The 25,949-nt window shown below is 38.7% G+C and overlaps 1 protein-coding gene across 13 annotated transcripts in view; it reads right to left on the bottom strand.

The window, feature by feature from the left end:
- Positions 1-25,949, bottom strand: part of LDB3 (LIM domain binding 3) — a 116,280-nt gene that overhangs the window by 59,637 nt on the left and 30,694 nt on the right. For all 13 annotated transcript variants that reach the window (XM_069019142.1, XM_069019139.1, XM_069019143.1 and 10 more), the window contains 2 exons: positions 18,582-18,733; positions 5,179-5,254 (listed from right to left, as the gene is read on the bottom strand). In XM_069019142.1, coding sequence (XP_068875243.1) covers positions 5,179-5,254; positions 18,582-18,733 — 228 coding nt within the window. The remainder of the gene's footprint in view (positions 1-5,178; positions 5,255-18,581; positions 18,734-25,949) is intronic.

Below are 25,949 nucleotides of genomic sequence, written 5' to 3'. Positions count from 1 at the left end.
CAGGGAGCATACATTTGAAAAAAAAATCAAGATAATATGGCTTGATTAATTGAAATTTATTGAAAAAAACCCTAAAGGTCTAAGGATATAAATAATCATAACACTAAACACATTTAAGACATTTTGAATCAAAAATGTAAGGCAGATAAAATGAACTGAGATAATTTTTCTTAGTGATAAACAGGAAGAGATTTTAGCTGGCACTAATAACGGCCTGAGGCTGTAGAAACAGATAATCCTAAAAGCATTTTCGGACTGTGCCTTTTTAAATAAATACATTTGCAATAGATACTTAGGTCATTATACCCTGACACTGAAAATGGCAAGCAACAATCCCTTTCAGTGGCCTATTGAAAGCTTCCAGATATCATTAAATAAACAGAAATCAGGCGTTCTCTCTAAAAATGTGTTCAAAAAGAGGCACGAATGAACAAGGTCATATTCAAAAATTAAGTCATCACTCAGGCAAACCATTTTTACATGCCAGCAGAGAGGGACAAAACAATTATTAAATAAAAAGTTAACACAGAAGTAACAGAATATATGCCAGAGTTATATTTGTTTGTGACTCTGAAAACTCGGTGGCTTTTAGTTAACTGTCGGTTACTCCCTACACTCCAAAATAAAAGGACAAGCAAGGAGAGCTGATGGTAAAGTATCAGTTTCAACTGCTAGTGAGATAAATGCCACATATCTCCTTAACCTTAATGCATTTTCATGGTCTTGGTATTACTGGACAGTAGCAGTAGGCAAAGGGAAAATTATAGGATAGCCATAAAAAATGATTTGGCTCCCTTTTGGCATGAATGGACTTCTAGTTTTGCTCCTCAAACAATTTCTAGCTGGAATACCAGCACACTGGCAACTCAGCACTAGAATTCCTAAGAGTCCAGCAGTGCCAAGTTAGCAATCTCCATCTTAAGTTCATATTTTTGATAGTTTTAGAGTAGTTGTTTTCCCTGTGTTGGAGGGGGGAAATGGATGAAACAGGATGTGTCTAAGGGAGCAGGTGTACTACTTTATCTAAAGAATTACTGCCCCATCAGCAGCATATTTAGCTCTTTCCTCTTGTGACTAACAACAACAACAAAAAATCTCTGATTCAGCTTATTCCTGGGAGAATATTGTAGAATTATGTTTTTTCTCCAGTTCAGCATCAAAACCAGATTAATGCAGAATTTCTGAAACCGCTGCTGACTGTGAAGGGCAAATGTCTAATACTGAGCAGCAGCACTGAGCTTTCAGCATTGCATCACATGAAATGCAGCCAACAGTAACAAATGTTCCCCTGTTCCCCATCTCTCATCCCATTCTGTTTCACTGGCTGGAAAGGCAAGCTGACATTTCCAGCTCTGGGAGTCTGATGCTACCCCTCCAGCCGACCAGAAGAGGAGGCTCTGACACTGAGCAATGGGCTTCCCTCCACGAAGATTCTGGGATCGTGCAGCAAACGCTCACTGCGGGAGGAAAACTGCATAATGTCAGAGAATGAGCTTAAAAATGATAAATGTAGGGGAATCTCAAACCTTTTGAAATAGAAGGAAGCTAGGAATCAGCTCAATTTCCATTCTGAAATATTTGTTTATAAAAATCCAGTTTCTATGGAAGGCAAATGTCCCTTCTTATGTATCAGGGAAGTGAGAAACCAATTTATATTGGGAGACACAATACCAAGTTTTGCAGGTCCTCTCCCTTTGACAGCTCATTTTCTATTTATCTATTTCTGTGACCCTACAGTCATTACTCACCTCTTGCACTTCTGGGAGAACAATTTTAACAGTATACCTGTGAATTTGACCACCCAATATCCTCAAGAAGCAATTGTTGCTTTAAATTTTTTAGAGAAAAAAGGGAATGGAGGCACCATGGCACTGAATGACTCTGCTCAAAGACATGATCAAACTGCTTTTGGCTGAGCCAGCTCTTCCATCCTATACTACTTAAAAAGTCAGTCATCTCCATCTATTTTCTCTTAAACACAAAGGCTCCCAAATTTGGCAGGAAACAAATCATAAGTATGACAAGATCCTCACTGGGACTCCAAAATAAGTGTGGTCAGTAGTGTTTCACAAAAAGCACAACACATAGCCATATTATTAAAAGTAACAAGGCTGTCAGTACCTTCATGCAAAAGGACAAATGTTAAAGCCATGCTTAGCCCTAAAGCTCCAGCTGGAATGTTTTGAACTGCACTGAGCTGAATCTTCACTTGAGTTGTGTCCCCTCTGGAGAGCTGCAGGAACTCATTGACTGATTGATGGCTTAGTTTAAATCCTTGGACTCGAGCTTACTCTTATTATTATTTGAATACTTTCAACATTAACTATGCCCTTTCTTCTAGCTATGCCCCACCTGTGCAAAAGACTTCACTAAATCAAAAAGATTTGACTAAACTAAATGAAAATTGTTTCCAGTTTGAGATTTATGTCAGATAAAGATACAGTGAAACTGAAAATCAACCAAGCTTTATTTCCAATAATAGCTCTACATATTTATGGCTGCAGAACTTGCATCATCTATAACATTGATCAGCTTTGTGAAAGAATGACTGATCTTTCTGAAGAAATGTATACTTGTTTGCCTAAAAACAAAAAAACAATGAAAGAAGAAGTGCAAGCTTGAAAATTAGTGGAAGGTGCAATCAGATCAGCAATAATATACAAGAGGATTTAAGGTTTTAACTAGACACTGAAGTTGCACATGCAGATTTGTTTAGCTAACATTGCCATGCCTTAACCTTAACCAGAGAAGGGTGAGGAAAGCTTCTCTTGCTGTATGAGGATGACACTGTCATGAATGTCTTGCAATGCAGTTTTTTGCTGATTTTTAAGAAATACAATCAAATTCATTTCATGTGAATCATCAGTCTAAACACTGTCAAGCAGAGGTGTGGAGGTAACTTCTGCCTGTGTGTCACAGAATTCTTCATTTCTACAGGGATACTGTTACTAGAAACAATAAAGGGACAAGCAAAGAAACCTTGGTTTTAAAGTGTATTTACTGTAAGGTACCTTACTGCAACATCAGCATTACACTGTTTCTATCAGTTATTTTTATTCTGGATTTTGAGACTTCACTGAGGGTTCAGTGCCTTCTTCCCCTTCCAAACAACCCCCAGAGAAGGATTCTTCTTCACTTAAAACTTACTCTTGTCCACTAGTATAGATGAGTGACACAAGTGTCCTCCTCTTGACCTGCAAAGGGTCCCCCCCTCCAGCATTTACTGCTACCTCTTCCCCCTGGGTGAAAGACCCTACACCTAAGATCCTCCTGAATACTGCTAGATACCCTGTTTCCCACCATACCTTCTCAGGGATGCCACCCTTTTCCTCCAGAAAGGTTCCAGTAATTCTCTTTTCCAGCTGCTGGGACTGCCTGTAGCATGCTCAGAACAGGCTGTCTTCAGCAGCTCCTATAAACCTTTCCTGAGCACCTTGCCCAGAATTCTCAAATTCTGAAAATGGCTTCAGTCCTTTGGTCCTCATCTCTCTCTGAAGGGTTAGAATAGGAAATATAAAATGTCTTTATGACTTTCATGCCAAGGGCTCTTTTAGGACCCCTGCAGTGTCTAAAGTTAACTCTTCTATACCGGAGATAGTGGAGGGAGGAAATTGTTTTCTGTGGTAAACAGCTTTGAAGACCTATGGCAGCAATTTTAAAATTGACACTTGCCAAGGAAGAAATGCACCTAAAAGAGTTGTGAAAATCCAACATATAAAAGCTCTATGTGCCTATGGAGGAAGTAGACAAAATTTTCCTATCTGTGCAGGTGCTATAGAGCCCAAAAGGTAGGTGTCAATCTTGTGTTGGTGAATAACTCTGATGAGACATCTACTTATTGCCTTGAACACTAACACCATTCTGTGTGGCTCTTGAGGGAAAATGAGAACTCCTTCCCCTATTACTTTGCTGGTGCAAATACCAGTTTAACCAAAAAGAATGATCCATCACTTGTTTTCCTAGGAATTTCACAGTATTGTTTGATGACTCTTCCAATAACTTCCTCCAAGATAACTTTTATAAAATCATGATATAAGCAGAAACAACTCTGAGGAAGATAAATTCTTAATTTCATCTTCCCTTGCCAAAAAAATTTGTAAGATCCAGTCTGAAATAGCATTATTTCTGTCTCAGGTAATAAATGGCCAGTCAGGGTAATTTAAAATTTCACAAAATAAAATTGAATAAAATTATTCCCCCCAAGGTGCATTCTCTTCTGTTACCTTGAACCTATTTGCTCTGAATTTGGAACGCATAGTGTTTATAAAAATTACTTAAAATTGATCTATGGAAGTTGGAACTGTCAAAAACAGTAGAACATCATCTAATTCCCCATGTATTTTGATCTTCAGTGTTTTTTATTTATATGCATGCTAGGGATGAAACTGGCACTGACAGAAGGGATAAGTTGCAGCAATGGAAACTTTACCTCCTGCCCATTTATCTAATCAAATGCATCAGCAATACAAATGTCCTACCCAGAGTCTGAGCCTGAGGATATATACACCATCTTTCAGGTACCCTTGCTCCTCGGTGTCTCTAAAGATACAGAAGATGAGTTGCCAGGTACAGTCAGTGTTTATTCTAAAATGAACATTTATTTTATGAAAGATTATGTGCTTTGACAGTGTAAAGCAAGCCATCCATTTCCTCTGCCACTTGCTGTTATTCATTAAATTGACCTATCCTCTTTATTTTTTATTCTCAGGTCTTCTGAATCCTGTGATAAGAACACTATATGATGCAAGCTTTCAAATGCCCTCACGTCCTCTTTCCAAATCAGTGTCATTTCAGTTGCAGTCAGGATCTGAATAGTCTGAGGCATAGTCTAATGGTTCTCCCCAATGGCCTCTTGTTCTAATGGTTCTCTTTCTACAAAAGCAAATGTATATTTTGAGAAGCTTTAGTGGCTTCTTGTAGCCTAGATGAAAACAGCTGCTCAGAATTGGTTAGACCAAATCACATCAAAGGGTAGCTGGATGCTTTGGTCCTGCTAATAAGAAATCAGCAAAATAAGATCACTAATACCCTGCATTGCAGCAATTTTGCTGCCTGTGCATTCATTCAATGTTTAATTATTTGGGGTCGGCAAAAACTATTTCCTGTAGTAGATATTTACCTTGAACACAGTAGATAAAAATGGTATTCACTCTGGCTGAGGAGAAATGTGTCACTTACCTTCTGATGGGGAATTACAGCCCTGGGAGAGTCAATTCTGGGAGCTGTGGTTGAAACTGGCACTGGACGTTTAGATCTGGGGATCAAAAAGAAAAAAAAGAAAAAAGATGTGCAATCTGGACTCCTATTTTTCAGCTCTAATTTCATGCCAAAAAGCTGCTACATCAGGTCTGAAAGTTAAGCATAGCCTAGACTTTTTCTATCAGTCATGAGACTTTTTCTACATCTTCATTTACAGAGGTATTAAATGAGAGAAAAAGTTTGAGAAAATTTCTCTGAATGATGAAAATCCACCAGTTATGGATGCAGCCCCTGACTTGGGAGAACATCTGTTTTCCAATATTTGTGACAAACTGTATTTTCATAGATGAAAGTCAGCCACAACTAGATAAATTCAAGTTTGGGAAGCACTCTGGAAAAAGGGACTTAAAGGTGTTTTAAAATGCAGAGGCTAAACTTCAGTGCTGAGGCATCTCAAGAGCAACTCCTCAAAAGATTATTTAATAGCTTAAACTGTACAACTACAACTGCAATTACTTAAACCTCTCTGCAGAAAGAAACATGGGCTTCATTTCAGACAATTGAGTTTTACAGTGAGCAGAACACTACTGAAATAGCCCCTCCAAGTGCCTTTCACCTGTATTTGACAAATGTATGTCCTCGATCATTTAAAGAAGCCCAAAATAAACCCCACTAAAATGATTTGAAAACATACAGTTTGCCCTTTCATTGGTAAATAACAAAGAAAGCACAGTGGCAAATGCTAACTGAAGCACTTCTAGGATGCTCAGGTAAGTGAAGATGTAGTTGTGGGAGGTGTCGTGAGAATCTGCATAGTGCTGAATGCTCCCCTGAAATCGTTCCCGTACATATGGGATCACCAGAGAAAATGAAATTAAAAATGAAATAAAAACAAAAATAGTCAAAAGCATCAGAACTATACAAGTAATATCTCATTTCCAACCTACAGATCAGGATTATGCATCTAATTCGTATCTTTAAAAAGTACATTGCAAAATTAGGACAGGTACAAAAATGAAATAAAAATACTTAAAAGCTTACAAATCAAGTAGAAGCAACTGAGACATTTGGAAATGTCTGCTTTAGACAGGAGATGAAGAAGGGAAGACACTACAGAGGCTTAAAAAATAATGAATGGTAGAAAAAGGGAAAGAAAAGAACTCTTGTGGACATTGAGTGAAATTGAAAAGACAACACATACAAAATTGATAAAGGCAAACATCTTTTCCTAGAGAACTTGATTAACCTGAGGTGAAACTCATTGTTACAAGATATCATTGAGACTCTGAGAAGAGCAGAGTATCAGAAAGGATCAAACAGTTACACTTAACAACAAAAACCCCAAGTGCTGCTTTCTACTGGGTATAGTAAGTAAACATACAGACTCTCATTTTTCATGGCACAACTTTAAAGACCTTCTGTGTTAGGTTCATTATTTCTTTACTGAGGGCTGTGTTGCACTTTCCTCTGAAACACTTACCAGGGGCATCTATCAGAGAGGGAAAGCTGAGCTAAACAGGAACAGGGCTCATCCCCAGTGGCAATTCCTGCATTAATACCCAGCTTCACACTGAGCTGTGTGTTTAACTTCAGCTACCACACAACATTTTTTCCATAAGCAGTAGTGAACATACAAAAAAAAGACCACCTAGGAAAAAGGAGTAATCCTTCCAGGAACTGGAAGATTTCCACTTAGAAGGTATGGAAATTTTGCTACTTTGAAAACCAAGCTGATTTAATAGATGCCTACCTCACAGCTAGGTACTATGAAAATGAACACAGTCTGAGGAGACAATGAAAACTGGCATTTTGTTAAACAATGTGTAATTAACCTGTGAAATTCACTGACAAAGTATTCCTGAAACAACAGGCTAGAAAATTATAATTCATACAGCTGAAACAGATCACAATATACTCCCTAAGACATAATTATCTTAGAAATAGATACCTTCAAGTGCTAAGAACAAGATCTACTCACTAACTGCCTAAACCAAACTTTCCTCAGGCAAGTTATCTTCCCTCAGGAATGAGTGCTGTACTCTTCCTCCAACCATTTTAGCTTAAAAAGAGAAACAATAAATCATATTTATGAGACATGCACATGTATCATGAAAGACAGCAAAAAAGAGAAAAAAATCAACTGCAGCTCGTAACACATGGTAGCTGAAAACTGACAGTGACAGTTTATGAACACACAAAGATTTAGGAGATGATTCTGCTCCTCTTTCCATTACTGTAATTTTTGAAGTGACATTGGTGGACCTGGCCATACCATGTTAAATGTCCCCCAGCTCTGCTCACTGATGATGAATTTTAGCACCAGAGCAGCTCAGCACTGTAGATGTCATTTGCCATGTACAGAGGTGTAGCAAACAACCACTGCATGTTTGATGCTTAACTGGGAAACAGTTGTATTGTGGCAAACAAATTTATTTACCAGACTATTCCATCACTTCTGATGTTTACTGTGTGTTTAGTTTTTCCTCTCTCATTACCTGACCACAGAAGATGATGCAAAAAAGCTGCATTTCTTCCACATTAGTCATAAAATACATCTGTCATTTACAGTGTTAGCCAAGATTTGTATTTGATACCAACTTGGAGGTTTCAAGATGTTACTTGAAAATGATGATGTTCCTACACAACTCTGACTTAGATGTTTATAGCTTTGATATTTAAAAACAGAATAATGAGGCTTGCTAGATCTAGCAGAGGCTTGCACCAGAGAAAAGGGCAGAAGAGGTGAAATCAATTTGTGGAATGAAAGTGTATGCACTTGCAGAATAAAGTGATTATTTATGTAAGGGTCATTACTCCTCTGGGAAAAACATCTGCAAGTTCAGAACATTCTTTTTTTCCTCCCTCCTTTGCTGGATGGATCAAATCCTGTAGCAACAGAAGTTTGCTTTTCAAGTGATGATGATGCTGTAGCAAACGCATGTCCAGGTTTACATTTTAATCCATTGATTGTAAAATTATTTTATTCCAAACACTTGAGGCTGTAACTTCCCAGTAGGGCTATGAGAAGGATGAAAGCCCAAATTTCACAGATGACCGTGATAATTTTAGATTTGATGTTGAAATTTTTCATCAAGGTTCTTTTTCTTAGGCAATTAATTTGATTTCAACTTTTAGATATTTTCTTCTACATTTTCCAAGTTAAAAATGGAAACAAAAACCTCATGTCAAAATGCAAACTTAGAACAGTTCTAATGATGACCAAATACATCCTTTTGGTATTTTATTAAACTCTTCTCCTTCCCACAGATACACCTCTTCTCTGCCTCAATACTGGTTCTCTTTTTTAATGAAGCTCAAAACCAAGACGGATGTAGTTTTGTGAAGCAGTTCAATTTTGATAACACTGCCCAAATGACTGCCAGAATTTCTACTTGTTCCCACCTACCTAAACAGATCTTTAATTGAAGAGCACTTGACTTCAATCCTGGTATTTCTGTACTCACAACAAAGGTTCATTAGGAGTCAACTGCACTGAGGAGCTGCCTGCCTAAGGAAGGGCTGCAAAGGAGTTCTGTGATGCACTAGCAGTTTAAATTGCGTCCTCAGGAGAGCAGAATATTGTACTTTCAGAGAGGTGACATGATCTAAGAGATAATAGCTCTTTTTCATCTTCATGGGGCTTTTTTCCATTTCTTATCCTCACCAGTCAGTGTCTACCTTTTCTAATTCTCAGGACAACTAAAATCAACATTTCTTTCTTACAGTATGCTTTTTCACTTATCATTTTTTGACACACGAGCCCTTATTTACAACTTCTTGAATATCTTAATAATTGTATCCTAGTATTTCAACTAGTAGAAAATGAAAAGGCATCAAGTGCATTGAAAGGTAATAAAACAGACTAGATTAGGATTAGAAATGCTTAAAAAACATTTTACATACTTCAGCTATCACCTAACTGAAATGGAGTCATTCTGGGGTGCAGCAGGTGAGCACAGAGCAGGATGCAAAACAAAACATGTAGAATACGGCTTCTTATATATATATATGTTTTAATGCATTAATATTCCTGATAATTTGGTGGGGATGATGCTGGGAGTGTCAGCGAGAGACATAAAGAGACTAAGTATTACTCATGGTTATCAATTTGAGGTGTCCATTTAATAAATGCTAAGATAGTAATGTGCCAGTTAAATGTTCAGCTAACCAGTGAATTAGGCAGCCAAGCAGAAGCTGCTGCACGTTTCTAAGTCTTGCACAGAAAACCTTGAGTCCCACAATACCGTGGTGTAATTCTCTATGCCCTACCTGGGACATCAGCAACCACTTAGTGACTCCAATGAGAATCACAAAGACAAAGCCCTGAACATTTCACAGTATTTCAAATACAACTGTGATCTCTCTGGGCCTAGGATCAGACCTACTTTCCCCCTCTCAGGGTATCATCTGTGCCTGCAGTAAGACTGACAAATACTTCCACCAGCACTTTTGCTCTCTATGTATCAATGGCAAATGCAAATATTAGCATTTGGCTGGATGACTGATTCATTAATTATTTCCCTGCATTATGCTGCACTCAGATTGCAAGTTGGGCAATCACACTTTCCAGACCTAACGTTCATGCCCACAGCAACATAAGTACAAAAGCTTGTTAGGCATAGAGGGCATCAGCCTAAAAGGAAGCAGCTATCCAATAAACAAGCTGTTTGGAAGTATGCAATACCAATTTTCCCTTAGAAGGAATCTGAGGCAACCGCAAACATTAAGGGATAGAAAGGGAAAGTAAAAGAGAAGAAGCCTTGGATATTTTTGTAAAAAGGAGGAAAGAAAGTGAACAGAAGCCAGTACATGAAAAGATGAGATTTTTGCAAAGGCTCTCCTGATCTCCCTTTGACCCTTTCTACTTCTCTGGCATCTGCACAGTACCTGTTGCATCCTCCTTACTCCTCCCCTGCTATGGAAAATCCCTCGTTTCCTGAACTGCCCCACATTCTGCCCTCCAGCTTGCTCCCTCCTGAATGGAGTCACTGGCTGCCAATGCCTCCATCTGCTCTTAATTGACTTGGTACTGACCCTCAAATTCCTCCATCCCAGCAGCTTCTATGGGCAAACAGGGAGGCTCTGCCAGCATCCCTGCAGCTCTGCCCTGGGGGTGACAGTTATCCACAGAGTACCAAGTATGAATGCTGAGCACATGCCTGGCACTCACCCAGTACACACAGAAAGCTCCACACTTAACCTCCAAGGAGCATGGACACCTTTACTCAGGCAGGATACATCTCTGTCTCCTTCTTCCTGTCTTTGCATTGCTTTTAAACCATTTCCAAAAATTTCCTCTACATGTCACTACGGCAAACTCAGGTAAGCCATAAAAAAAAGTGGGTTCCTACCAAGGAAATTTCATTCTGCTGCAAAACTTGTTTATACTGTCATGGGTTGAATTTGTATGCAGAGGTGTATTCATTAACACTGTTGAAGAAATATATTAATTTATATCAAATTTATATGCAGCCCAGTGCAGACAAACCCACAGTCCTCCTGAAATACTCAGAAATACATAAATAGGTATTGATTATAAATAGGAAGCTACTACTCTCACCAATAATAAATTGGTTAATTGCAGAATTTGCATTGCCTACGTATAGACAACGTCAGTTCAGAATCAAAACCAAGAAGCTTAAATGCAATCAAATTTAGGCTTAATGGCATAAAAACTTCAGATATAGCATCTCACTTGGAACCTGAAGTTCAGCATAATTATTTATTATTAATGATTTAATTATTAGATGGATTATTTATAATTACTGAGAAATGCTAAAAAACTTACTTAAGGTAAACATATAAATAATGAAAAGATTTGTTAGTTTAAGATCATCAGAAAAGATGCTTGGGTTATGAAAGGATCTAATTGGTAAAGCAAAGAATTAGTAATAATAAAGAGCAGAAGAGGCACTAAATAAAGATTCAATTCTAGCCTATCATACCCTGGTCTTAAGATGTGATACAACTCTCCCCATTAAACATAATAAATAACAGTTTTGAAGAATTTAGTATCAAATATTTAAGTAAGTTCTTTAGCTGCAAAATATCTGAAGTGAACCAAAATTATTTCCTCTGCTTATTCTTCACCTCCCATGCAAATAGTGCACCTGAGACTTAGACTACCCCCATTCCAGTATCATTAGGGTCTTCCTGCAGTCCTGCAACTCTTGGCTTCTTAGCAGCTTCCTTTTGGGTGAAAGACATTCAGGGTCAGATTTCAGAGCAGCAACGGAGACTGATGTAGGGAACTGCCCTAAACAGCCAGCTCCAGAATCAGGAAATCACATCCAAACTTCAAAAATACAATGATTCTCAAAATAATAACATAAGGCTTTGTAACTGCCTTCTGTTCAGTCAGAGGAGTTCAAGTGTTGTCTAAATCCAAACAGATTTCTAGCATTACACAGAAAAAGTCTGGTGTCTGGTTTTCCCCCTACCACTGATCATTTTCTAAAAGCAAAAGCCTAACTCAGTATACTTCAAGCATCCTGACCACATTTGTTTCCTGAATCCATTAATGAAGCGAATTTACTTAGTTAACTTTCTTGTAACTCCTCTTCATTAGGATGTGGACCTTACAGTGTCTTATGGCTTTTAGAGCACTTCTAATGAACATATACAGGAGAGAAAAATTAATGAACATAGATAATTAGACCTAACTATAGTGTACCTCATTTAGGCCTTCACCTTCTGTTTCCAAGCTAAAACACTTCAGTGAATTTTCCATTAAGATCTGTATCTGAGACTTTGATTAAAAACATAATTCTATGTCTTAAGACTAAGTGGTTAAAGTTAGCCAGGACTTGTCAAAAGAATTTGTCTCCTTTGGAGGCATTTAAGTGCTGTTGGATGCAGTAACACCCCAGGGCCAGCCTGTGCACAGTACTCAGCACTGATGTGCTTCAGCAGTCACCAGCCAGGGACAGACATCAAGAGCTGCCCAACCCCTGACAGTGCCCGACAACCAGGCAAAACAGACCTTGGTGTATCACTGCAAGAAACAATGGATCGCCAATAATTCAGAGTTTGTGGGAGAAAAAAAAAATTAGGCCAGACAGCTTTTACAGGGGTTGGTGGGCAAGGAACACCACAGTAAAAGGGATCCAAAGGAAACTGAAAAATTCATAAGCACAAAGAACATTTACAAGACTTATCTAGTAAAGCCTTCGTGTTTTACCTAATTGAAAAATTCCTCATTCCTCTTCTAAGAAATACTTTGTCATCCATTCCAATTAGCTTTAAGTGTGTAATTCACATTTTTCCATGACCATGCTTAAGCTAATCAGTATTAATAAGAAAAGGTCCCAGCCTGAACACACAGTGACCTTCCCGTCCATTGTAGCATTTTGGTTAACATTATCTACTTCGTCCTTGCAGAAAGCAACCAGGAAGTGTTTGTCTGAAAGAATACAACTGCCATGTATATTTACTAAGCTGTGTCAGCCCACTGACTTCAGTGAGATGGGCCCATGGTACCCACCTTGACCTTTCCATGGTGAGTGAAATATAATATGTGACAGAATTCACATGGAGATTCTCTTTAGGGAACCCGGAAAATATTTCTCACATAAAACGATGAATTTTAACCTCACTTCTAAGCTGGTATTTGGGGAGGGGGAAAAAGTGATGTGCACTCTGAGAACAGTTCTAATCCCTAAGTAGAATCTTGTTGCAATGAAAATTTCATTGCCCTTTAAAGCCTTGGCATATATCCACAGTTTCCAGGCTCTTTCCTAAAACTAACAAGGACACTTTATGCAGCGAGTGTAAACAGCAGTCCACTCAATTAAACTGCTCATGTAAGGAATGTATTTGTACTTATTGCAGTGACTGACATTGATACTTTATTTCATTTTCCATTGAAATAGCTGCTCATGAATTTCACCAGCATTAAATGTTGCTACTCAAAGACAGTAGCCCACAGTCCTGTCCAAATGATAGCCTGACGTCTGAAAACAAATCCTACTGTCCTCTCATACCTGCACACAGAGACAACTGGGCACACAATGGGAGTCACCTCTATTTCACAGAGCGAGGGAGGACCATCTCTCTCAGCAATACAATGTAGCTCCCTTAACCCACTAGTGGGTATGTCTTTTTTAATGCTTTAAGCATACAGAATCACCGGAAGGAAGGAAAAAACCCTTGGCTGTTGGTGGCAGATGACTCTCAGAACTTCTAGAGTCACATGTCTAAGAAAAATGAGCTAACTAGTATGACGTCCAATCCACCATTAACGTTCTTTTTTCTACTAATCTGCTTAACATTTCAAATAGTCCAACTAGTTCAGACCATGCTTTCATCAATATTGTATATATAGTTCCAATTTACCCTGAACTGGGACAGATACCATCTTTTAATTCTTCTGAGCATAAATACAGCCCTATTCTGGTTCTGATTCAAATGTGCCCATCAGCAGACCTAAAATATGCTCAGAATTGGTTACTACTCCCAGCTTCAGACAAAAGAAAGCAGTTTACAATAGCCACTGAGTTCTCCTTGCTTGCAGTTTGCTGTCACCACATGCTTTATTTATAGTAGGCCTGAAATAAATACTGCAGGATCAGCCATCTTTTGGTGCTGCACGAAAAAGGAAAGCTATTAAATATTTACCGTAAGTCTCTCATAGCCTTGCCTCTGACACTTTCCCTTTCAATAGAGAAAAGAATTATTTAGCTCATGATTTTCCAGCAAAAGACAGTCAATTGTGACTGTCTGGAAGCAAAGGGTAGCATCACTGGCATGCCCTGGGAGGGGGAAGTTTTGTCAATGTGCACCAGGCACAGAAGTCTCCACCTCCCCTGCTCCTCTCCGGCAGCACAGAGTGAGGCCGAAGTGGAGCCTTGGAGTGACACAGGAATGTTTGTGCCAGCAGAACGAGGCACACTCATGTTACAGCACTTTCCAAAACTAAGCCAGTACATTTGGTGAATCCTTTCCAAGGAGGCTGATCAGATTACTTGAGTTAAGATCAAATGAATGTTGTGGATGCTCCAGTGAAACATGTTGACAAATAATGCTGCTCTCTTGTGCACTGCACTTATTGTGCATTTAAAAAAGAAACCCAATTGTATGAAATACAAATAGATTTTGCATGCATTTTGTTTTGCACTGTGAACTGAATACTGCAGGACCCAACCTTTATGGCCTAATATCTGTGGAACAGACAGACAGTTAAAGATGAACTTTGACTGGCCTAGAATTAAAATGCCTGAGGGCAGCTGTGTAGCTCAAGTAACTGGTTAGAAACTGATACTGAAAAATGACTGAGAACTGAACTGCAGGAGGTCACAAAAAGACTAAAAGCAAAGCAATGTCTTTTTCCACCCCAACCCAAGCCATTATAGAGTATGATCATAGCCTTCCCTAGCATGGTCCAGCAGAACTAGCACCAATCCCCCCTCAGTGCACCTAGAGCAATACAAGTTTCTAAGGAATAAGCTGCATCTACAGAGGTATGTAATGCTTTAGAATATCAGCCTAGTTTGCCTGAGTGCCTCATGGGAGTTCTGCTGAGTAATACTGCACAGTGCCAAAGACATTTCTTTCCTTCTCCTCTCACTCCCACGCTCTTTTCTTCGGCAAAAAACAATTCACTTCCTAGATGTACTTAGTCCCCTAAACTTAAGGAAGTAGTGCTAGTCTGAAGGGTCCCATACATTCCCACATAACTGGATCACATGTCCCTTTCTCCAGGCATGGTCCAAATACTTCAACTCCCTGGCACTTGCCTGTCTGCATCCTTTAGCTTCCCAAAAGCAGCAAAAGGAGGCACACTGCAGGCTCTAGAGAAATAGGCAGCCAGACAATGCAGCTCAAGCCACTAACAAGTTCTGGCTGCCTGATCAAACCTCTGGCAAAGCTGGCAAGACTTCCAGTCTAATTTTGTGGGTTTATGTGAAAACATAGCATGGATGAGGTGATAAGAACAAATTTAAGAGGGAGTTTATTTAGGGAAGGAAGTTGTCAGAAAAAACTTGACATCTGCAAACTCCTGAACGCATGACTGAGACATGGAGAACTCCAATCAGGCCAGCACTGAACATTCATAGAAGAGCTATGTTAGTGCAACTTGAACAGTGCAGGTGGTACTTGAATTAAAACTAAGTTAAGAATCATAGAATCCCATTGTTTAGGCAGGCAAGTAGGAATGGGGTCACTTAACACTCCCTTTTTTCTGTGTTTGATGTCTTGCAGTTGGACGTCCTGCACAAGTGCTGACACCATGTACAGGTTTTCTTGATGGCCAAATTAAAACAATAACCAGTTCCCCACCCTGAAAAAAGCCCAGAGGGAACAGAAGTGTTGTAATAAAAGTGAGTAGCAGCAAACACTGTCTCAACTGTCAGGTTATAAACAATGCTTATGAAACCTTCATGGCCACGATCAATAAAGGGAAAGGCCATCGCTCTTGAGAGCCAAGAACCATTAGAAAAATAAAAAGCTTTCTATCTCGGAGCATTTACGTCGAGATTTCACATTCCACTGCTTCTTCCATGGCCTTACAGATTAAACAAACATGATCAGTTCTACTTCCAGTGCTGCAACAGCAAAACCAAGCCACAGATTGCCTGGTAAGGCATTCCATGACCTTGAAACATATTCTGTAGAGCCATCTGACTGCTTCACATACATGTCCAAAATCATCACAATTTAGAGCTTAAGTTTTCCTATCACAACAGTCAATCTCCTAATGCACATATGTGCCTTTTCCAATGTTTCCAAACTTCTATACAAATAGGCTAAGCGAGCACTTCCATCTCCGTGCTCTTTATGGCAACTAGGGCTGTTTTTCCATAGTACTAGAACACTCCGCTCCAGTTTCATTGCTGCAAGCCATGTCTAAAAAAAGTCAAAGTGATCTCTTAGCACAGTCATTTTCCTGGTAACCAAGTCCCAGGAGATTTTGCCTCTCTTCTGTCTTGTTCTTATTTGGTTGAAGGTTACTATCCCTTGTCACTGCTACCTTATTTTTAATGTTAACTGTTACTCTTTTCACCAATCCAGTATTTGGAAAATTTTTTTGTTGAAAAAAGTATACTGCATTGTAAATTTTGGGCAGGTGACTAAACTGAACATCATTCTGTCCTTAGGTAAATTAACCCATTACTGTCCAGGGAAAAAATATTTTTTAAGGCAAGATTAATAGAACTTCCTGAATATAGTGGAGGTGCCTTTTGTTCAAGACACCGGACCTTTAATAGGGTTGGCCAAGATCACTTGCTGCTGGAGTTTAACTTGTACAAATACTGAATTGTGCAAAGCAAAAGACAGCTTAACGCCTCTGAGCACAATTTTTTGAATAGCCCCTAGTCATCTAAGAAAAAACCATTATTTAAAAAAAAATACTTTTCAGTCTTTGTCATTGGTTTTTCCCAGTGAAGCTGGAATGGGTCACCAAGGCGAAGTAATGGCTCACATCATAAAGCAGCTGAAGAGTCCATTAAATGTATAAGTTCAGAGCAAAAACATGATCTGAGAAAGATTTCATTTGCTAAAAAAAGCCATTTTATGATCTATTTATGTTTACTAGTTTCATTTTACTTTATGCCATTTTCCTTCTTTTCAAAATGGATTGTAGTTCATCTACATCTATTATCTATGCAAGCATATTTCAGTCTGTGGAACACTCCATTACTGCTTTCTTTGGTTGTTCATTATGCATATAACTTGAGTATCTGAATTATCTATTACTGTTTAGGAACAAAAAGACAGGGCAAGCCTTAAAAAAACAACAGAAGAAAAAATAAATAGAGATGAAAACAATTCATAATGGTGCTTCCACTAGTTTTCTTTTTACTTTTTTCTTAATGATGTGGCCACAAGAATTGCTGGTGATGTAATGTAGAGGTCAGCAAATAAAAAAGCCTAATTATTACTCAAATGAAATATCTCTGGCAACACTTGATCAAAATTACTGTTATAAGTGACTTGTCTCTGTGATAGATATTAGGATAATCTGGATTTGTTAGACACAAATTTGGAAATCCTTCTCCTGTGTCTATGGAGAGATGTTGCTTTGTAGTTTTAAATACCAGGCCATAGAGGCAGACACTGGACAACTTTTCAGGTTCAATATCCAGGAAAATTAATACTAAATGTGCAACAACACAAAGCGCAGTAAGAAATGTTTTCTCTCAATGCAAAACCACAAAGATCCAACAGAAAGGCAGACAGAAGTTCTAAAACAATCAGAAAAGATTTTCCTTAACTTTCAAATACAAAATAATCCAGAACAATGTAAATCTTTGTAAAAAAGAAATACATACATTTTTAATAACAGTAGCACTCAGAGTGAAGAGAAAAGAAGCTGGAGTGGGTGTGAGGATGAGAATTCAGCTACATGCGTTGAGGTAGTGTTTTTCTACTCTATCTGGAACACTCAAAGACAAACTCAAAGCCTTGGGGGAAAATCAGCCATACATTTTCCTTTATAGTACCCTGTTCTGTCTTGGAAACCTCATCTAAACTTTTTATTCTTTAGCTTTTAGTCTGTTCCTGATACTGATTATCTCTACTGCACATTCATGTAAGAGATTCTTTGGTTTATTCTCAGAAATTGTACTTCCACACTACAGTTTGCTTTCTGTACTTGTCTTTGCCTACCCTGTACAAAAATTACCTTCTTCACAATGCAATAAAACTAGCAGCTACTTCGCTTTCTATAATTATGGAGCTTTAAATATTAATGCATTTCTTACAGAAATCCTCTGTGCAAGGTTATCTAACTTGAGAATAAGTTTCCTTGGAAGCAACATTAACCGGAAAAAGTTAAAAGACCTATTAACTGCTTTCTAAATGGCAAGACAACTTTTATCACATCTCTATGTTAAAACCTGCCCTCTCCATGTTCTACTGCTTCCCTTTCCTGCACTTGGGCGACATCTTTCTTATTCAGTCAGATGCTGAGCTCTTGCAAACTCACAGGTGCCAGACCATTAGCACAAATTCTCAGCCTGCTGCAACTATTCTTCCTGTGAATGACAGGTTCCTCCCGTGCACTCATAACACTTATTAGGTTTGTTGTTTCTAGAACAGTCGTTCATCAATTAACCAAACTAAACTGTGTTGCCCACATGAGAATAAACAAAATAAACACCACTTTCGTATTTAACAGAGGCTTGAGTGGACACGAGATTACACCTGTATTCAATAGGCTAAATCCCACACAGACACACTCGACACAACCATTCAATTTCTATAGGAATCTGTACTGACTTCTACAAGAATCAGAGCAGATTTTGGCTTTCTATCTCATGTCTGTGCCATGAGCACTTCAAATAAATCTAACAGACAGAGGTAAAACACTTGCAACCTTTAGTCACAAGTTTCATAGGTTGTCCTTAGGAATGCAAATAGTTTAAGTTATACCAACATACTTCTGAAGAGTGAGGCTCAGGTTGTGGCTGGCTGATTTGATCTTGTTCTGGGCCTCCAGGTGGGTCATGCTGTCGGTGTTGACTCCATCAATGGCCACGACAAGGTCCCCCTGGTTCATCTGTGACTGTGATGCCTTGCTGCCAGGGGTGATCTGTGTGGGAAAAGACAAAAGAAAAAGTCTTATCCTGATAAGCTGTTCTGTATGTAAAACAGATGAAGAACTCACCCAGAATTATAGTACAGAATAGATACAAGATACAGTAGTTGTATCCATTACTGTATGGGTGAAAAATCAAAATTTATGGAAATTAAACAAATCAAAGTGAACTCACACTTCTGCAAAGGTCCAGGACACCATCTACTTCTTGTTACTTCATTTCGAGAGGTTAAGCCCAATGTAGTGGTTCCCTTACCCCCTATTATCACTATCTCAAGGGGATAATTATCTCTATTTATATAGCAACAGCATATAAAGACATTACTCAGAAGCAGAAAACTAATGAACCACTATCCACTGCATGATTTTATTGTATTTTTCCTCCTAAAAGCCATTTTCCCCAAATTAATTCATTTTATTGAGGGCACAGAAAATGAATGCATGTGAGGGGCCTTGGGCACGCTTTGTTTCTTTTATAGCAAGCTTTAGAGGAAATCATTCTGCTTAACCTTATCCATATACAACTGCAGCTCCATTACCAACACAGATTGCTACATACCCATCTCATCAACCTGTTGGACCTCACACTCCAAAGACCAGCACTCTCAGAAATAAGAAGCCACAGTGCTGCAACCACAAAGCTTACTACTGACACAACAGTTCAGAAGTTCTGTTTGTTCACTATGGCAATGCATTTTGTTAGCTCCGAGTACCTTGTGAACTGCATCTTCTCTGAATGGACAGCACCCTGATCTCAATTTTTACAGCCCTCTCAGCTTCCATATGGATGACATTGGTAGAGTACTAAACCAGAAAAGCCTTCACATACCATCAGCCAGACAAATTTTAGTGAACACAGCAGAGTTGTCCTCTGCTTTCAGCACCCAGTACATAAAGAGCATGGATATAAGCCATAGATCTTTGCTCTTATCTTTAGAGACTCACTTCCTTACATTCCTAACTAAAAAACCCAAGGATAATCTAAAATACTATAACAAAGGCTGCATTCAGAAATTCTTTTCCCTTCAGTACAGTGAACATAAAAGATGTGTTTGATTATGAGCCAAATCTCCCCTGTGAATTCAGCCAGGCTGAAACCATGAAGTTAAATTTATAGGGAAACCAAAATGCAACACAAATTCAAACACTTCTAAGTGTTAAGTAAAATTCCTTAACTTGCCTTCCTGAATGCAACCTCAAAACATTTATCATTAAATACATACTCAAAAACCCCTCCTTCTTAAACAATTCCCTAGACTGCTTGTTTATGCCCTTTACTAGCAATGACAAATTAGCAAAAAAAAGGGAAAAACCCCTTTCTTAATACGCTGTTAAAAGTGCTCAGTATAGAGGCCAGAAGCCCAGCTGACAGTGTAGTCTGACAATGGGAGGTGTCAGTTTACCAGAACATTAGCTCTAGTATCAGAGTGCTAGAACACACAGCACCCTGGATACTCAGACTACTTAAAAATAAAGATTACTTTGGAATTAGGCATTGTAATTCCCAGAACTGATTTAACTGGAAGAGACAAGTTTTAATACCTTTTCAACTGAGATAGAAGCAGTGAATTCTATGTTATCTGAGTGAAGGACAGCCACAGATACAATGTTCTCATGCCAGTAGAGCAGACTGATAATGGCAGTACTGTTCCTCAATGTATTTTCCTGGTGCTAAGGAATCGGGGGATGGGGGAAATATTTTGTTGTATTTTCAAAGACAGAGTTTTATTTGCAGTCTAATACACCTCACAGAAAAAAAATTAATATGAGCAAGAGATTCATGTTACAAGCATAGTTTTCCTAACCTGTTATGCAAACATTAGCTTCTATGTGTTTTATTGACTTGCATTGTGCCAAGTACACAGAATCCAGAAGCCTATAAAGAACACAAGGATTACTTGTACACCCACAGGTACTTGTATAGTTACTCAAAGATCCTTCCCTGCTCAGCCCCCCAAATATGTTGAGAAACAGAATCTGCAATAGAATAAAAGGTAAGGAAAGGGTAGAAAGTGAACCAAAGCAAAACTCAGACAAATGTGTCAGTAAGACTTGAATTCATCAAGTAGGACACTTCAGTCTTTCTCAAATTATCCTTTTAAAAATAAATAATCTTTACAGATCACTCTTCTAAGACATCATTTTTTACCTCCTCATGAAACATACAGGTTCTTGCCACAGAATATTAACTGTGTGATTCTGGTTCCAAATTCTGGGACACTCTCCCCCACATACACCTTTTTCTTGTCAAAAACAAGAAAAGACTGGTTTTTGAACATCAACCCAGTTACTGAAAGTCAAACGTCTGCCCTAATTTGGGTATTCTTACTTAACACATATCTCTTCTTCCACTCCCCAGTGATGCCTCAAACAAAATAAGCCCAGAGAAGCAGAGCTTCCACAGAGAGGATAAAGCACTCTAGATCTGGGACTAGTTTAACACAGCTGTAATACACTGCCTTCCCTCTCACTTCCTCTGACTTCTGCTTTTAGCAGCCTCATATGTAAATGCTTAAAAATACACATCAACTCTAACTCTCCTAGAATTAGCGTAAATTTAGAGGGAGGGGATGGCTGTAATGAGTGACCTAATTTCAGTTCTTCTAGTGGGATATTTTCTGCCTTTTAGAAAACACTACCTAAATGAAAAACATTCATCACAAGAATCTCTCAAACAAAAAGTCCTCAGTACCTCTGAATTTGTGATTTACATGACCTTCTAACTATGGCCATTGCAACAGCGTTTCTGAGGCAAAGAGCTCCAGGAGAACCATACTGTGAAAGACAAGGAAAGAGTCTCAATCATAGCTCAGTCAGTCTTTATTTAAAAATAAAATGGAAGGGATTCAACTTCTTCAACTAAGTATAAGGGTAGCAAATTCTGGGCAGGATTCTTTCATACAATTCTATTTTTTCAATTCCCATTTCAGGGGACAGCACTCCACTGATGTCACTTTACCTCTAAAATTCAGCTTATCCTTACTTCATAGACAGCAAGACTCACAAGTATAAAAGATGGATCTAATTTATTGTATCTTCAATTCAGACAAGTAGTAAGTATCAGGAAAGAATAACTACTTCTCACAGTCTTTCCACTGTTTAAAAGCATGCTAAATTATTTGGTCCTGTAGCATTTTATAGAGAAGGCACTATTAAAGACTGGATGCATAATCTGTATGAAACCTGAAAATCAAAGTACAAAATTACATGTATTTTAGTTAGAACCTGAGAGAGATCTCAGTGAGAGTTTCAAGTGAAGCCACAGCATACGTTTACAGCAGACATTGAGAACAGTCAGTAATTGTTGTGAACAAAATACCAGTGTACAGATGGAGATACAGGGCAGACAGATCTGAAGTGTCAAGGCACATTCAAGACTATCTTGTTCCCATTTTTAAAGATCCAGCTGAAAGGAATGGAATGCAAAGTGTTTATCTTTTATCTGTTGGTATTTTCCTTTGAAAATTCATCTCTGATTTACCAAAACATTTACTAAATATAATGACAGAGAAGAGCTCACTGTGTCTGTAAAATCTTTGGTAGATATTTTCTATAAAAAATATCTTTTGAGAATATTTTTGAAGGACAAATGTTAATTAAACCTTAGAATTAGACTGGAAATCCAGATCTGTCTACAAAGCAAACTTTAGTTTGCTCTTATCTCATCCTCTCTTCTATTAACCGAAGTAACAAATGTGGAGAAATATAGTACTGTCAAGGATAAACACGCATTTTTCAAATTGACCACCAATCTTTTTTTTCCTAAAACAAATCTCTGAGCAAGATCTAGGCAGAACAATTTCAGAAAACCTTTGTAATAGCCTTAACTCACTTGCTCTGGACTACAGCACAGCTTTCAGTTGCTAGGTGCTGCAAACGCCTTTATTTAATGCTACAGAGAGACGTTCATCAGAGTTCCAGGGTACAGCTATCTCTGTCATTTCTGATTTACAAAATCCAATCCAGGGTACCACCAACAGATCTAATTTTGATAGTATTTCTTTAGTGCCTCAAGCTCAAGCACAGATTTCATTTTGAAAAGCCAAACATCTCACCTCTCTCAGAAGAGCAAAGTAATATGTGCTGCTTCACAGATGTGAATTTTCAGCCCTCACAAATTTCCTACAAGACAGACATCTGACTTCCAACATCCCCAGCTTAAAGCAAGTTGGCAGGCTGGAAGTATCACATGTTACTTTCAACACACCACAGAGAATTCTTACTACGCTCTGTTGTGAGCGGATCTGTACACTGGGTGCATATATAGTACCACAGTGACAGCTGTGCCCTAAAAAAACTCGTCTGCACTGGGTTCACAGTGAATACTACTTAGCAGGAGCTCTGGGAGGCAGTGCACAAAGAGCAGCAGCTGCACCACCTTGAGAACTGCACATGTTCCCAGCCAAGCCCCCTCAACTCCACTCCAAAGGGGAGAGATAGGGATCAGGCAGCATTTGAGTGGATGAGTGTTCAAATACTAATGAGAATTCTTGTATAAACAGATGGGTGGACACAGTTTTCCTACCCCCAAGGAACTCCTAATTTACAAGGCAGACAAAAATACATAGGAAGGCCTACACAAATGAGAAGCTGTTAATATAGCGGCCTGCAGCATTAGCCAGGGCCTCTTCTTTTTCCAGCACTTGAGCTATGCCTGCCTCTATCCTGACCTCAACCCCAAAATCAACAATCTGTATTTTCTGCTTCTCATTTAAGAACAACATTTCAGAGAATCAGATATTCACTAGCACTAGAAATGTGCAAAAGCACAGGGAATGAACACCCTCTCCTCTTCAAGATCTCTGAAAAGAAGAAATAATTAAAAGAAAATGTTCTTTTCCATATTCAGAAAATCAGAGATTATAATGTGTTCTTACAAGAAAAGGATTGGACAGAGAGTAAGGAACACTGGAAAACACAGTATGTTTCCTCTATAGAGAAAACAGCATTTAAATCTCCCTCCATTATATTTATGCAAGTGGCTTTTTGCACAGAAGCTGCCAACAGATTTTCAGAGTCCTTTCTAAGCTCTGAGGCTCTAAGTGCCTACAAAACTTTCTTGCTTTACACACAGGAGCATGACCTAGTGAAAGGAGAGACATGCTTTGAAACCCCACTGCAGAACAGTTGCTGAATGCCCATATGAATCCAAGTAGTTATCTCTGGACCAGAGAAAGCTCTTCCTCTCCCATAGTAAGAAAGTTAATTGAGGAAATTAATATTATCATTTCCTAAATGAGTCACTTTCCATCCCTGTCCCCACAATAAACGTGTAACAGCTCCAAAGGGAAAATCATGCTTTTTCTTAGAAAACAGAGGTCAATTTTAGACAAGAAAAAACTGCAAAAAATATGAATAAAACCCACTGGGATAAATAATCAGGCAGAAATTGACCATTTCATTTGACACATTGCTAGAAGGCACAAAACATAAACCAGGAAAGAAACAGCCTAGATAACCTATACCATAGAGCAAGCATCCTATGGTTTTTATGCCTTTCTGTGTCAGACAGGAAAGCTGAGCAAGACCAATTAAATGTAAAGACAAGACTGTAGGAAACCCAAAACTAAAGTCCTTGCATGTATCACTAACCAAACCTAAATAAATTTCCATTTTGCAGCTATCATTTGCCTGAACAATACATCTCATTGTTTTCAATTCAGTATTGGGCTTTAATGGTTTTTTTTTATCCTTTCTGCAGTGTTTCTTTTGTTGCTTTGGTTTGGTTTTTTTCTTATTTTTTTATTAAGACACCAAGACCTGCCTTAAATGAACACTCATGGCATGTGCAAAATATGCCACTGACACCTTGAAGAGATTCCAATTATACTAAACAGAGCTGTGCTGGCAAGCTGCAAAGACACTTTGAAGTGGCCTCTCAGGCTCCGCTTCATCTGTAGCAAGGAAGAGAGATTACAATATGTGTGAGAACACCCAAAATAGCTCTAATCTACCTCTCTTGGGTACCAGGAATCACAATGCCACAGCAGCACAGAGATTTTGTGGGATCAACAGTTAAGCACTTACAACTCAGGACACCCTGTGCTGAAATCAGTACTCCAACAGCAGAAGGGCTAGGGGCACTCAAGCTCTCCATCTTACCTCAGTCTCAGAAGTGCTAAACCAGGCTGGAATGATGCCACCTTGATTAACACCAAAAATTTCCCTTACACTTAACATCACTCACAAGGCTGCTTTTCATACACAACATATAGTCTCTTCAAGAAAGAAGACAGACAGATAGCCCTTCCTGCCAAGCTAACTAGACTCAGGTGATGAAAATAAGCCAAATGTAAAAGACTTTCAGCAGTGAAATGAAAGGAAGCACATAGGCAATGCTTAGGGAATTGCCCTAGGCAAGGCTTTGGGGGATGTTCTGAGAGGCAGTGTGACTACACCTGCTCCTGTTTGGGAGATCATTTCATTCCCTGCCCTACCTCCACGCTGTCTGACGGAAACATTTTCAACCCTTTCTTAAAAAATAAAAAAAAAGAAATATTGTGGACTTTGCAGATTAGCTCATTAGAAGCATGAGTACTCTGTGCTACACCAACTATACAGACGACAGTAAAAGAGAGGATGTGGCATTTAATAGGATGTGTTGGCGTAACTACAAGGTTATGCAGCTCTTTATGAGGTGTACGGTACGACTAATAGTAATATCTCTTCTCCCAATCTTTATCCAAATATAGCTGTTAGATCTCTTCAGTCTGTTCTCAGTTAGCATCACACACTGCCAAGGTAGCATGTGCTGCATATCTCACAGAAATTAAATGGAAGCAAAGAGGTGAGTCATATAATGACAAATGTTGATTGTTTTGTTACAACAGGTTTTAAGAAACAAGTGACTGAGTTCTTATTTGGTATCAAGGACTTTAACAACCTGAATGCAAATCAAAACCAAGACTATAACTGAGGTACTGATCCTTAGTGTTCTGGCAGCCCCTACGTGCGAGCTGATCTCTCAGCTTCCACAGGACAACCCCCTGCAGCAAATATACACACAGCTTCCAAGTGCCTGCAGCATCAGAACTGCCAAGTTTCTTCAAAGGTTCCTCAGCCTCTTCCCTGGTTCTCCTTTTCAAATTTGAATTCATTTTAAGGCAGTTGTGTAAGGTGGGATGTTTCTTAGTGTTTCAAGCAGACAGATCTCAGTCATCAATATTGCCTCCTACATTTTCACAGCTATCAGCTTCTTGAATTCTACATT

This window comes from Aphelocoma coerulescens, chromosome 6 (genome assembly GCF_041296385.1).
Source record: "Aphelocoma coerulescens isolate FSJ_1873_10779 chromosome 6, UR_Acoe_1.0, whole genome shotgun sequence".
Lineage (NCBI taxonomy): Eukaryota > Metazoa > Chordata > Aves > Passeriformes > Corvidae > Aphelocoma > Aphelocoma coerulescens.
This window is presented reverse-complemented; position numbering and strand designations above follow the sequence as displayed.